The 12,759-nt window shown below is 61.4% G+C and overlaps 2 protein-coding genes across 2 annotated transcripts; both read right to left on the bottom strand.

The window, feature by feature from the left end:
• Positions 1-530: 530 nt before the first annotated feature.
• On the bottom strand, positions 531-3,362 carry ZFP41 (ZFP41 zinc finger protein). Its single transcript, XM_060611468.2, has 2 exons — positions 3,266-3,362; positions 531-1,306 (listed from the first exon to the last, which is right to left on the bottom strand). Exon 2 carries the CDS (start codon positions 1,125-1,127, stop codon positions 531-533), a length of 597 nt encoding a protein of 198 aa, XP_060467451.1. The 5' UTR covers positions 1,128-1,306; positions 3,266-3,362.
• A 5,588-nt stretch (positions 3,363-8,950) lies between these two features.
• On the bottom strand, positions 8,951-11,767 carry GPIHBP1 (glycosylphosphatidylinositol anchored high density lipoprotein binding protein 1). Its single transcript, XM_078441454.2, has 4 exons — positions 11,507-11,767; positions 10,872-10,997; positions 10,294-10,410; positions 8,951-10,166 (listed from the first exon to the last, which is right to left on the bottom strand). Exons 1-4 carry the CDS (start codon positions 11,556-11,558, stop codon positions 9,934-9,936), a joined length of 528 nt encoding a protein of 175 aa, XP_078297580.2. The 5' UTR covers positions 11,559-11,767; the 3' UTR covers positions 8,951-9,933.
• Between the last annotated feature and the right edge of the window lie 992 nt (positions 11,768-12,759).

Here is a 12,759-nt window from a genome sequence, read left to right as displayed (position 1 = left end):
AGCCGAGCGGGGACAGCAGGTGTCTGGTGCAGCGCCGTGGGGACCTGACCGCAGGCCTCCTGCCAGGCTGTGCGGGGATGGGCTCGGGACCCAGCAGGTCAGCAGTCTGCAGCCTGAAGTCTTCGAAGGAGCAGGTGAAAAGGCAGAGACCAGAGCGGGTGCCGCAGGGAGGCCGCAGGGAGGCCGCAGGGGGAGGTGCTGGGCCGCTCGCAAGCTCCAGCTGTCCCTCCCGCCCAGACGGCCGTGACACAATCACACTCACCGTCTCTGGTGCCGCAGCTGCACGCGTCTCCCATGTTATCACGGTGTCTCGACCTGGAGATGGCCTGTGCCCCGCTCCAGCACGCGTGTACCGGGCTGGGCTGACCGTCCCGCTGGTGGTGGAGACCCACAAGCACAGGTGCACTGAGCGCACGGCCCGCGGGCGCCCGGCCTCCATCAGACGTGGGATGGGGGACGGCGGGACAGGCCCGCCCTGGATGGTTCTCACGGGCGCGAACGCCGACTCTCGGCAGACGGCTTCCCCACGCTCAGTGCTTCTTCCGCGGGTGGCGTTTCCGATGGCGAATGAGACATGAGCTGTAGGCGAAGGCTTTCCCACATTCCTTGCATTCGTACGGCTTCTCCCCAGTGTGCGTTTTCTGATGTTTTAGGAGATTCGAACTGCAGTTAAAGGCCTTCCCACATTCACTGCATTTAAAGGGCTTCTCTCCGGTGTGGATTCTCTGGTGCTTGGTGACGTCAGAGCTGTGCCTGAACAGCTTCCCACACCGATCACATTTGAAGGGCTTCTCTCCAGTGTGAACCCGCTGGTGGCGGAGGTGGTCTGTCTTATGCTTAAAGATGCGTCCACACTCGCTGCACCCATAGGGCTTCTTTCTCTGAAAAGGGATGAACACAGGAACCCCCTCGAAGTCATCTTTAAACGAAGCATCGAAGGCATCAAATAAATGTTCCTCATCCTCAGGACTCGGGCCGGGTTCCTTGCCGTGCTTTTTTGCCAACGTGGACCTCTTGCTTGGCCTTTCCTCCCCAGACGACGCTTTCTCTCCTTTGGGTGTGTCCTTCAGTGAATGCACTTCCTCCTCTGGGGTCTGGGCCTTCCTTCCACCCACGGGCTTTTCCATGTCCTTTGTTCCCAGGAGGAGGGGCCACGGGAAGCCGGGAAGGGCTACTGGGGAAGGCCGGGCCGGATTCTCCACTTCTGCAGAAAGCTCGTTCTTTACACACAGCTTTTCATCTGTCTGAGCTCGTACCGAAGGCTCTGGAACGCAACGTCTGCACCAGAGAGAGACTCCACCGACCCCTGTGTTGGCGGAGAAGCCACACCAGGACTGTTAGATCGCACCAGCGTCTGGGAAGAGCACAGCTGGGGACTCTCGTGGCACAGAATCACTAAGGGACGGATGGGGGCGGGGCGCGCTGGGGAATTTGGCCCTTTCCCCTCCCCGCTTGTGTGTTCGTTCCCCTTGGACGTCTCCCGAGCCTCTCAAACTGGACGTGACCAAACGGGACGCTCGCTCTAACCCTCTCCCTGGGGCGGTGCCTCCGGGCCTGTGTCTGGTAGGATCTGACGCGTACCACGACCGGCAATCCCATGTGGTCCCCAAGTCGGGAGTTTCCCCCACCATTTTCTCCCTCCCATCTCCACTTCCTGTATTTGGGACCAGACGATGTGCTTTGGGGGTTCTAGGCTAAGAGGTGGCACGTGCCTGTCAGTTCGAGCCCGGAGTCTGAGATGGATCAAACTTGGGGCTGGCTCCCTAGTGGGCGCCCTGCCCTCCCCCCATGGTCTGTCTCCACAGAGCAGCCAGTGAACCCCCTACCCCGCGCCTGCCCCGGTGTCCCTCATACTTACAAGCCCTATTCGCGCCTGACCGGGCCCATCCCTCGGCCCTCTCCTCACTCGCGTCCTCATGTCCAGCTTTCTTCAGACTCCTCCACCATACCCAGCGCTTCCCGCCTCAGTGTCGGGCTGATTCCAGAAACAGGCCAAGCGCAGGTTTTTGCGGGGCCGGCCCCTCACTTCATTCGGAGCTCTGCTCCAAGGGCCCTGCCCAGAGAGGCCTCCCGGACTCAACCAGTGCCCCCCAACTCCCTCCTCCCTAACCCGGCCCCAGACTTCCTTGTAGCACTTCACCAGAGCGAACTCCTCCGAGAGCCAAAGCCCAGGCAACTATCACCCGGACCTTGCTCACGCTGTCATGTCTGAAACACCTGACAGACCCTGTCCCTAACTCCCTCTAACAGCATCCCAATTTCGCCACGAATTCAAACAGGGTTCCCACAGCCCAGGTGTTCGCAGAAGCAGCACCTGCACGTCTCATCTCGTTTGCTGCCATCCCTCTCCTGTCTCTTTTCTGTCTCATCCGTCAGCTTCCTGGACCTGCCTCTTCTCTCAGCGCTGATGGAATTCTAGCAAAAAGCCTTGACAGACTGCAGGCTCTTTAACTGTTGGTGGAAGATACTCCACGAGATTAAGGCCCTTTTTTTTTTTTTTTTTTTTTAAAGAAAAAGCTCCAAAGGCAGGTCCTGTTTTAATTTTCCAATATTCCTTGCAGACCTTCCTTGTTAAGACCTTCTTAACAAAGGTATCTCATGACCTGTGACGACTACCGGTACCTACTAGGAGGCCCATAACCCTGACAAGCTGTCCTACCCCCAAATGGGATGCCCTACACGATAATACTCCAGGTGCTGTATTTTTCTTTGAAACTTCCTTTCCATCATCTACTTACCATCCTTTTAATCTGTGTGTCTATCCAACTCTGTGCGTGAAAACACAGGTTTTTTAAGTAAGCTCCATGCCCAACGTGGGGCTTGAACTCAACACCCCAAGATGCTCTACTGACTAAGCCAGCCAGGCACCCCCAAGTGATGTATGTTTTAAGGCATAAATACTCTGAATTCTCTTTAAGCCTTTCCTCTTCTCCCCCATGCAGAGGCAATACATAAGACGACTGTAGAAACTTCCCATCCTGATAAGGAGTTTGAGAATCTAGTTTCTTCTAAATAAAAATGTTTAGGGGCGCCTGGGTGGCTCAGTAGGTTGAGCGTCCGACTTTGGTTCAGGTCACGATCTCGCGGTTCATGAGTTCGAGCCCTGAGAGCGGCTGGCTGCTGTCAGCGCAGAAGCCGCTTCAGAATCTCTGTCTCCCTCTCTCTCTGCCCCTCCCCTGCTCATGCCCTCTCAAAGATAAACTTAAAAAACAACAACAAAAAGAAATACCCTAAGAATTAACATTAAAAAACAATGTTTACTTACACTTGATTGGGATTCAGGCCTATGTGGCCCCAAAGGCTCTACTGGAGGTAGCTTCTGGGAGGCTGTTCTGAGCATCAGGTGGGAGCCTGAATCACAGGTAAAGGCAGCTCATCTGGGCTGAGGGGAGCATGTAGAAGTAAGAGGGGACCCCTGCTGGAGAGGGCAGGTGGACGGAGGGCAGAGGACCGAGGGCAGAGGATCGCTGCACCAGGCAAGGAGGCTGGAGTCTAGCTTCAGTGGGAACCTGAAGAAAACCCAGAACCAACATGAAATGAAGACCCACCCAGCGGAGGGCCTGCGTGGGGTTTCTCTGTGCTCCGGTCTCCTGCCAGGACTGCCACCGGGGCAGCAGCTGCCCTGAGATGTGGCTACTTGCGGGTAAGGGTCATGGCTTTTTCACCCCCGAATCCCTGGTTACTGGGCAGGAGCCAGCACATGCCGGTGCCCAGGAAACATTCTAGATAATCGACTTGTCTGCCTTAGTCGAGCTGGCAGGTGCTTGAGGGCAGCAACGGTATTCACCCACTTCTCTAAGTGCACAGCACGCCAAGTTATTAAATAGTTAAAAACGGGGTAGACCAGAGGTTCTGGCCCCTCGCTTCACAGGCCTGTGGACACGAGTGCCCGCTGCAGCCGCACAGACCACTCAATCCACCTGGCCGGAGCAGGGGCGCCGGGCCCAAGGGCTGGTGCCCGCCGCGCAACGTCGGGGCAGCTCTTTTACTCTCTGGGCCGGGCCCCTTGTGCCACAAAGCGTTGGGGAGCCACCGCAGCCGGGGCCCCCGGAAGCCCCGCTCACCCTGGCCCCGTCCCCCTGCCTTCAGAAGCCGGGGTCTCGGGGGGGCGGGGGGTCTGCATCACTAGCGGGTCTGGGATCCAAGGGCAAACGTGCACCCCAACAGTCCGCTGGGCCCCCCGCGGGCCAGCAGCCACGGGCCGTGCCGAGGAGCGGGAAAGGGACCCCGAGAGGGCAGCACGACGCACCCCCGCCAACGACAGGGCCTCGCCAGCCAAGTGTGCAGGGCCCTGGGCCGCCGCCTTCACCTCGATCCGCACGGAGCTGGTCCTCGCCCTCCTCCCCGCGGCGCCCGGGAGCCCAGGGAACCCGCAATCCCCGGCTGGGGGACGGGGCGAGCGCGCCCGCCGGAAGGGGCCCGGGAACGACGTCTCCCGCGCCGGGCCCCGCCGCGCGCCAGTCTTCCCGCGCCGGGCGACCGGGGCCCGCCCGGCCCAGCAGCCGGCCTCGGCGCCGAGCGGAAGAGCCCGCCCCTTCCGGCGCCGCTCTAGGAGGAGCCCCCCCAGGCCTCTCAGTGGTACTCCGTGGACGGCCCCGCCCCCAGTTCCTGGTGCCCTTTCCTGGGAGGGCCTGCTCGTCAGCCCTCCGCGCGCCCGTCGGTGCTCTCACCTCTGCGCCCCCTCCCTCGCGCCTGCCCCTCCCTCACTCCATCCTCCCTTCCTCCACCCTGTACCTCATCCCTATGCTCACCCCTGAGCCTCCGCCGTCACCCCTGCCCCCTCACTCACCCCTCTCCAGCCACCTGATTGTGCTGCTCACACACAGCCGGTGCACTTGGCCTGTTCAGTTGCCCTGGCAGCGTTCCCTCTGCCCGGATGCTCATCCCCAGCTATCTCCTTGGCGCACTCCCACCTCCTGCTCCGCGTCTCCAGGGAGCCCCGACTGCTCTCTGTATTAGTTTCCCGGTTCCCACAAATTTAGCTGCTTAAAACACTTGTTTCTTCCCTCACTTCCTTGGACTAGGTGTCCAGATGTCCTGGCGTGGCTTAGTTGGTTCCCTGCTTGCTCTTGCCAGGCTGCAGTCGTGGTGTCAGTGGCTGCATTCTCAGCTGGAGGCTCATCCGTGGAAGGATCCACTTCCACACTCCCGTGGTTGTTGGCAGGATTCATTTCCCGGTGGCTGTGCCACTGAGGGCCTGCTTCCTTTGGCTGTTGGCTAGAGGCTGACCTTAGGTCCCGGTGGCCACCCACCATTCCCTGCCACGTGGCCCCTTCCAAGGCCAGTTCCCAGCATGGCTGTTTGCTCCTTCAGGGCCAGTGGGAGAGCCTCTCTTCCCAGGCTGCTCAGATGGACTGTCACAGAACAGAGTCTAACCGCGGGAGTCACCTCTTGTGACCTTCCTCATATAACAACAGAACCATAGGCATTACCTCCTGTCACCATCATACAACGTGACCTGACTGCAGGCGTGACGACCTGTGTCACCTTAGAAGCAAGTCCCAGGTGCCCCCTGCGCTTGGAGAGGGCAGCAGAGTCCATAACGCCATAGTTGGTCTCTTCTCCCACCCCTGACTCCCCCACCCGGTCCTGCATTTTCTCATAACACGTTCCACTAACACACTATGTAATCTCCTTATTAATGTGTTTTATCACGTACAGGCGCACCTAGGAGGGTGGGTTGGGTTCCAGACCATAGTGGTAAAAACAAATATTGCAATGAAGTGAGTCAAATGACTTTTCTTGGTTTCCCAGGGGCTGTAAAAATTATGTTTACACAATACTGTGAGTTAGTAAGTGTGCAACAGCATTGTGTCTTTGAAAAAACAACGTACGCACCTTCATTACAAAAATACTCTCTTGCTAAAACCGCCAGCTGAGCTTTCAGCCAGTGCGTCTCTGCTGGCCGAGGGTCTGCCCCGAGGCCGATGGCTGCTGGGTGGTCCGCGTGGCGGCTGTGAAGCCGGGGCGGCGGTGGCCAGTTTCAAAATAAGACGGCAGCGTGAAGTTTGCTACGGCCGCGGACGCTTCTTTTCACGACCGATTTCTCTGGAGCAGGTGATGCTGTTTGATAGTATTTCAGTCTGGGCCACAGTAAAACGGTCCATTAGAATCACCCTAGCATCCTTGAAAAAGTTTTTTTCAGGTGTCACACAAGAGCTGGTGAAGCAATGCCATAGGGGCTGAACCCCGTGACGCACGACCGTAGAGGCCCCCCGGTGACCCTCGTGGTCGGTCAGCTTAGGGGGCGTCAAAAGGCAGGCCCCTCGGTGCAGTGCCGCTCAGCCGGAGCCGTGCGTCTCAAACACCTGCACAGCTTAGGGAACCATTGCCTGGACCCCCCTCCCAGGGGTTCTAACTGATGGGCGGGGGCAGGGAAGTGGACACACAACACTGGCATTAAAAAATTTTTTTTTAATGCTTATTTATTTTTTGAGAGAGAGAGAGAAAGAGTGTGAGCAGGGGAGAGGCAGACACAGAATCTGAAGCAGGCTCCAGGCTCCGAGCTGTCCGCACAGAGCCCGACGCGGGGCTGGAACTCACGAACCTTGAGATCGTGACCTGAGCTAAAGTCGGACGCGTAACCGGCTGAGCCACCCAGGCGCTCCCAACGCTGGTATTTTAAAGGTGCCCCTGGACGATTCTACTGGACAGCCAGGTCCAGAGCCACGCTGTTCGGGAGCACAGGTGTGGCGACGCACAAGGGGCTCAGTGAAGCCTTGGACGTGGGGCGAGGTGGAGACATAAGAGGCCATCAGGTTTAGTATGCTTCCAAGAAACGCTGATTCCTTACCTGTGGGCTTGTTCCTCAGTTACGGGTCACACACCTAGAAAAACTCACATGTGACTCCTGGAGCCTACAGTTTATGACAAGGTGGGCAGTAAGTACACTCATTCTCCAATTATGTGATCTTCCCCGTGTTCATCTGCGGACAGGTTCCCCCGGAGGCAAATTACTAGGGTGTTGCGTGGGTGGCAACAGGCCAGGGCAGCCCGACCCCCAGGTGACATCCGCCGCGTCCCCCGCAGCGTAAATTCACTGTCAGGCCCACCCTGGGCCGAGAGGCTGTGGTCTGCTCGCACGGCTCCTTCCAAGAGGTAAGCTTCCTTCACTCAAGCCTGTGGCATCAGACTCTGTTTCCTTCACGCGAGCCCGTGACTCTGTGACGGCGTGCCGTCTGGAAGGAAAGGCCCCCCGCCTGTGGCTGGCGCATTCGACGCTTCCTCCTCTGCAAACATTCCGAAGTCAGGGTTTCTGGGATCGGGTCTCTCCAGGCTGCGTCTTCTGCGGTGGGACGAGAGCCGGGTCGTGGCCCCGACACTGCCACATTCACTGCTCATCTCAGGCTCCTTTTGGGAGGACCGAGGACACGGAGTAGGGGAAGGCATGAGTGAGGCTTTCCCGTGTCTCCATTCCTCCCCCCTCCCCCCATTCTCTAAGAGCCTGTGGCCAGGTGCCCCCCCCACCCCTGCCAGCAGGCCCGTCACAGAGCCCAGGCGGCCCGCCTGCCGCTCCCTCAGGCGGGATGCACCTCTGTGCAGGGATCCTCCTCTGAGGCTGGGAGGCCTGAGTGTCAGGGGTCGCTGACCACAATGAGACCCCTCCGCAGCTCTCAGGTGGGAGCCCGCGATCCCCCTCTTTCTGGAAGGTTCCAGATGAGCCTCGGGTCCGTCGGCTTCTGCAAACCTGGCGGTCACCAGAGGGCCGGGATTCGGCAATCTCCATCCTCTGGAACGTCCTGCTTTTGGGTCAATGCCTCATCCTCACAGGGAGAACAAGGGCAGGAAGTGCACTGTGGCCACCTGCTTCCTGTGTTGGGAGAAAGGAAGTCCTGAGACCACCTTAGGACTCAATCCTGGGGTGGGGTTGGGTCAGTGGACAATGGCAGGCCACCCTCCTGCCATTGGAGGGATGGAGCACCCTCCATCCAGTCAGGCTGACACGTAAAACAGCTCCCAAAAGCACAGCCTGCCGACGCCTTCATTTCAGTGTCTCCTTGTTCAGGCAGACTTGTTGGGGTGGCGGGGACACTGGGCTTGTTGGGGTGGCTGGGAGGGGCAGTGTTTCGGGACAGGGTGCCCAGCAGGCAGGCTTCTCTGCACCGCGTCAAGTCCTCACCCCATCTGAGCCTGCCTCCTCCTGTGCCCTCAGGAGCAGGTTAGAGCCCCAGGAGGGGTCAGGCTGCCCCTTCTGCTTCCCTAGGGGCAGGAATGGGGAGGGGGCAGGTCCTGGCAGGGCCCCAGGACCCCAGAGAAGAGGCTGTTGCAGGACCCCCGAGGCCAGGGCGGGCTCTGTAGCCAGCACCCCAGCTCCTACCTGGTGCCGAGGACCGTGAAAGAGGGTCAGCTCCAGAGATGTTGGGGGGGTCCTGTGCACTCAGACTTAGAGCACTTAGAGCAGGGCTCTAAGGCAGAAGCTGGAGGGAGAATTCTGTGATGCAGAAGCACCCAGTGCTTCTAAGGGGGGAGGAGCAAGGCTAATCAGGTCTCTTTTGGTCGCGAGGGACTCCATCAGCACGCGCAGGAGCTGGGGCCCGTGGGGTTGCACCGACAACAGTTCACTTTTGCTGAGTGCGCACTGCCTGCTGGGCATGTCGCGTTTGCCGGGCCTCACTGAGGCTGGCCCGGCCAGGAGGGCCCATCTCCCCTCCCACCTAGTAGACAGGGAAACCCAGCTGGGGGTGAAGGCGTTCATCTTGGTCATGCAGCCGGTGGGGCGTGGTGTTCACCCAGGGTCGTGGAACCGGGGACCTGGGCTTACCTAACATTTTAACTCAGTGTGGCCCCCGAGCTCTGCTGTTCTCTGATGTGCTTTAGTAGGGGGCCGTGTGGGTGGATGTGTGCCCATGAGCGTGTGCACTAGTGGGAGTAATGTGAGAAGGGACGCACGTGCGGGAGTGCACACGTATGATAGAATGTGAAAAGGCAATGACAGAGAAACCCAGACAACTGGCTTCAACCCCACAGCAATTTATTTCTCTCCCAAGGAAAGGGGTCCTAAGGTAGGCAGCGTGGGGCTAGTACAGTGGTTCCTGGTCACCAGCGATCCAGGCCCCTTCCTCCATGCTGCCCTACTAGCCTCAGTGTGCTGCCTCATGGTGCAAAGTGGCTGCTGAGCCCCAGCCATCATTTCAGGGAACAGGAAGGAGGAAGGAGAAGAAGAAAGACATGTCACCTCCACCTCAGGGATCTGTCCACCCCACCAGACCTGGAGGTTTTCATTAATAAGGAAAGAAGGAAACAGAGAGTGGGAAGCTGTCTACCTGCTGGAGATCCTTGACAGGCAGCGGAGGACCCTGGGCTTCCCTACCCTGGGGATGTTGAGCTGGTGGAGATCAAGGGCCTTGTTCCACACTTATCCATGGGGAAACTGAGGCCCAGACCCGGGCTTCCTCCCTCCTGTCTCAGGGCTCTGTCTTGGCACCAGTCAGGAAGGCCAAGAACCCAGCAGCCAACGGTGCCAGCCTGGCCACAGTGGACACTGGGGCACACTTGGGTTCTCTTCCCAGCCCCTCCCACCGCCCACTTCTCAGGAACCCAGGCAACAGTCATGTGCATGGAGGCGTTTCAGTGGCGGGAGGGTGAGGAGAGAATGGGGCCGCCCCCCCCCCCCCCACTCCGGCATATGATATGTGTTTTGTCTCTCCAGGCTGTGTGGACCCACCCTCTGAGCAGCTGAGGCCTGGACCTGAGGCCCACGTCCTGGCACAGGCAGTGGGGAGAGAGGCCGCAGATGCTAGACAGATCGGACACGCGGGGACACGCGGGGACACGCAGGGGAGGGAGGAGCCAGTGCTGGCCGTACCCCTGAAGTCGCTCCATGTTTATTCTCCAAAGCCGGGGGGTGGGGGACGGGCAGGTGGGTAAGGCACTGGAGTGAGTGCTGGCCATCCAGGGTGTGAGCCCGGCTGGGGTCGGGGTGGGACCACCCATTCAGGACCCCACGGCCTGAAGGCCCGGGAGGAGGCTGAGGAGGACAGTGGCCACCAGAGTGGGGCTGCCCTGGGGGCTCCCTGCCCCCCTGCCCAGTGGGTCCTGCCAGGGTGGGAGGTTGCAGAGTGTGGACTGGCAGCAGGTCATGGTCATCAGGGTCCCCTCCACTGTCTTGGCGAAGGGCTGACACGCGTCTGTGCACCACGCCGAGTAGGTGGTCAGAGGGCCCGACCCTGGGAGGGAATGGCTTGATCACCCTGGACGGGCCGGGGCAGAGGGGAGGCCCCGCTCCGGGCTGTGCGCTTTCGGCAGGGGGAGACGGGGCTCCTCCCGCTGCGGCCACCCCAGTGGCCCGCTCACCGGTGTTCCCGTGGGAGACGATGGCTTTGCAGAAGCTGTGGCTGTGGACGCAGTTCTGAATCTGGTCACAACTCTCCCCCCTGTGCAGGGCCTGGCAGGAGTAACACTGCAGCACGGCTGAGAGGCGAGGAGGGCTCAGGCGGGGCCGCGGCCTGCCCCCCCCCGTGCCTCCCCCCGCGGCCCGTGCTGCTGCCAGCTCTCACCCCTCTGAGAGCCTGCGCTGCAGGAGCCTCCCCGCACCCCTTCCGTCCCCCTTCTCTGCGCCCCGGCCTCTGCGCTAGTCTCCCCCCCCCCCCAGTGCTGGGCCTCCACCACGCCCTCTCTGTTCCGCCAGCTCCTACGGCCTCCCCCCGCCCCGCAGCAGCTCCGACTCTAGGCTCCCTACTCTGGACGGTGGTGGAGGGTCCCAGCCAGGGGAGAGGTGACGGGTGTGCTGAGGGCCCGGGCTCTTCCTCCCCCTTCCCCCCTCCCCCGGAAGGCAAGGTGACACACGGTCCCCCTATGCCAGCCGCCAGCGAGCCCGGCACTCAGTGGGGCGCACACAGTGCCTGTGCCCTCGGGTCGGGGGAGACGGGCACCTCTGCCCCTGCCACCTGCAGTCACACTGGCCTCCTCCTCCTCTTCCTCATCGTCATCGTCATAGCCATCCAGCCCAATGTCCGCGTCGTCGTCCTCCTCCTCCTCGCCCTGCACCTGCCCTCTGCCTGGCCACACAGGCACGTCTGTGAACCCCTGCTACCCGCGCACAGGGGACACGCGCTCGAGGCTGTGTCCCCTCCCCGCCCCCCGCCTGTGCTTCACCACTTCTGTGCTCTCTCCCTCCCCACCGTGTCCCCCCTGGTGGCCCCCAAGCTGGCGGCCCTGCTGGCGTGTGGCCTGGCGTTGTCTCTACCGACACCATCCGCCGCCGTGGGCCAGCCCTTTGCAGCAGCTGCCCCCCACCCGGAACCCCTCAGGGTGGGCTAGTTTACAGAACAGGAAGCCGAGACAGGGACCTGCATTTTGAAGAAGTGAAATCTGGGGCTGGGGGGGGCAGGTTCGGGGATGTGTGGGAGCCCAGGACAGCTGACGTCCACCTCCCTCTGGCCTCAGATTCCAGCCCGATCCCTTTCTCCCCAGTCCCTCCCCCAGGCTGGGTGTCCCGAGGGGCCCTGTGGGCCCGGACGATGCCGGCCCCCCCTTTTGCTGCAGGGGTGTCCCCTTGCCCCAGTACCTGGCTGCTGGCACAGCAGCAGGGCCAGGAGGACGGCCGTGGGCATCTTCATTCTGCCGGGGTTGCCGGGGCTGTGTGCTTGTCTCCTTGCTCAGGCGCTGGATCTGTGGGAAGTGGGACAGAGGGCACTTCTGGGGGCTTCCTGGAGGCCCCTGAGCCCCGGCCGCCCCCCCAGCTCCAGCCTCAAACAATGGGCCTCACTCTGGCCCCAGAGCCAGGCATCAGGCCAGGGACGGCCATTTCCCTCCCTGACTTCGGGGGCCAGGGGGAACGGGAAGTCACTGTGGTCGGCCTTGGGGGCGTCCTGTCCACCTGTGCCGCTACTCCCCAGCCTGGCTCGCTCGCTGGCCCGCAAACCTGGCCCCGGAAGCCGTCCTGCCCACCCGCCCTGCACCTGCGCCCCCTGGGAACCAGCCCGGGCTGTGCAGACACCGGAGCTTGGCGTCCCGGACCCTCAAGCTGCATATCACTGACCTTCAACCCTGAGTCAGCCTCGCCAACGTTCCACAGCTGCTCGGAGAGTATTTTAATGCAAACACCATGGCTGTGCCCGCTATGCGCCCCCCCCCCCCCAAGGCTTTGGTGGGTGCAGCTAGCTCTGCCTGTACCCGAGGGGCTCATCCCTCACCTGCTGAGACGGCATCTCCTTGGAGAGGCCTTCCAGCTCCCACCCACCGCACACCCTATCCCTCCCTGACCTTGGAGGTACCCCCAGCCTCTCCCCATGCTGCTTGCTGAGTGGGAGCTGGCCGGGCAGGGGGGGGAAGCTTCCCGGTAGCCTCAGGGACCTGCCTTCCCTTCTCCTGCCCTCCAGCTGGTGGTGTATGGCATGCAAGCCAGCCTGGCAGGCCCCCCACCTCTCTCCCCGGGGGCACCCCTCCTCCTTTACCGGCCACAGACCTGAAGGGGTGTTGAGAGCCCCTCCCCCCTTCCTGGGGGACCGAGGAGTCGGGTGGGGCAGGGGAATGGCTTGGACCTGGAGCCAGGGCTGCAAGCCTGCCCTCCGTGTACCTGCCTCAGTGCCCAGGCCCCTCCCTTGGCCTCTCTGGGTCGGTGTCCCTGACTGTCCGCAGGCGGGCACCTGTCTGAGCCCGGGGTTCCAGGACACGGCGCCTCCTGCAGACCCCAGCGCGGGGACTCCCTCTAAGGGAGCCACCCCCTACCCACAGGGCTCAGGGCTGGCGGCTGGGGCCCATGTTTAGAGCCTGCGTGGTAAACGGCCTGTGCCCTGGGCTCAGAGCCCTTCTAGGTCG

Source organism: Panthera onca, chromosome F2 (genome assembly GCF_046562875.1).
Source record: "Panthera onca isolate mPanOnc1 chromosome F2, mPanOnc1 haplotype 2, whole genome shotgun sequence".
Classification (NCBI taxonomy): domain Eukaryota; kingdom Metazoa; phylum Chordata; class Mammalia; order Carnivora; family Felidae; genus Panthera; species Panthera onca.
The sequence above is the reverse complement of the archived record's forward strand: the minus strand, read 5'-3'. Positions and strand labels throughout refer to the sequence as shown.

Excerpts from the sequence above, each read along its gene's own strand:
- ZFP41 (XM_060611468.2), bottom strand. The coding sequence starts at position 1,127 with ATGGAAAAGCCCGTGGGTGGAAGGAAGGCCCAGACCCCAGAGGAGGAA.
- GPIHBP1 (XM_078441454.2), bottom strand. The coding sequence starts at position 11,558 with ATGAAGATGCCCACGGCCGTCCTCCTGGCCCTGCTGCTGTGCCAGCAG. Across the intron at positions 10,998-11,506 it reads GCTGCTGTGCCAGCAGCCAG|GCAGAGGGCAGGTGCAGGGC; the intron begins GTACTGGGGCAA and ends CTGTGTGGCCAG. Across the intron at positions 10,167-10,293 it reads CGTCTCCCACGGGAACACCG|GGTCGGGCCCTCTGACCACC; the intron begins GTGAGCGGGCCA and ends ATTCCCTCCCAG.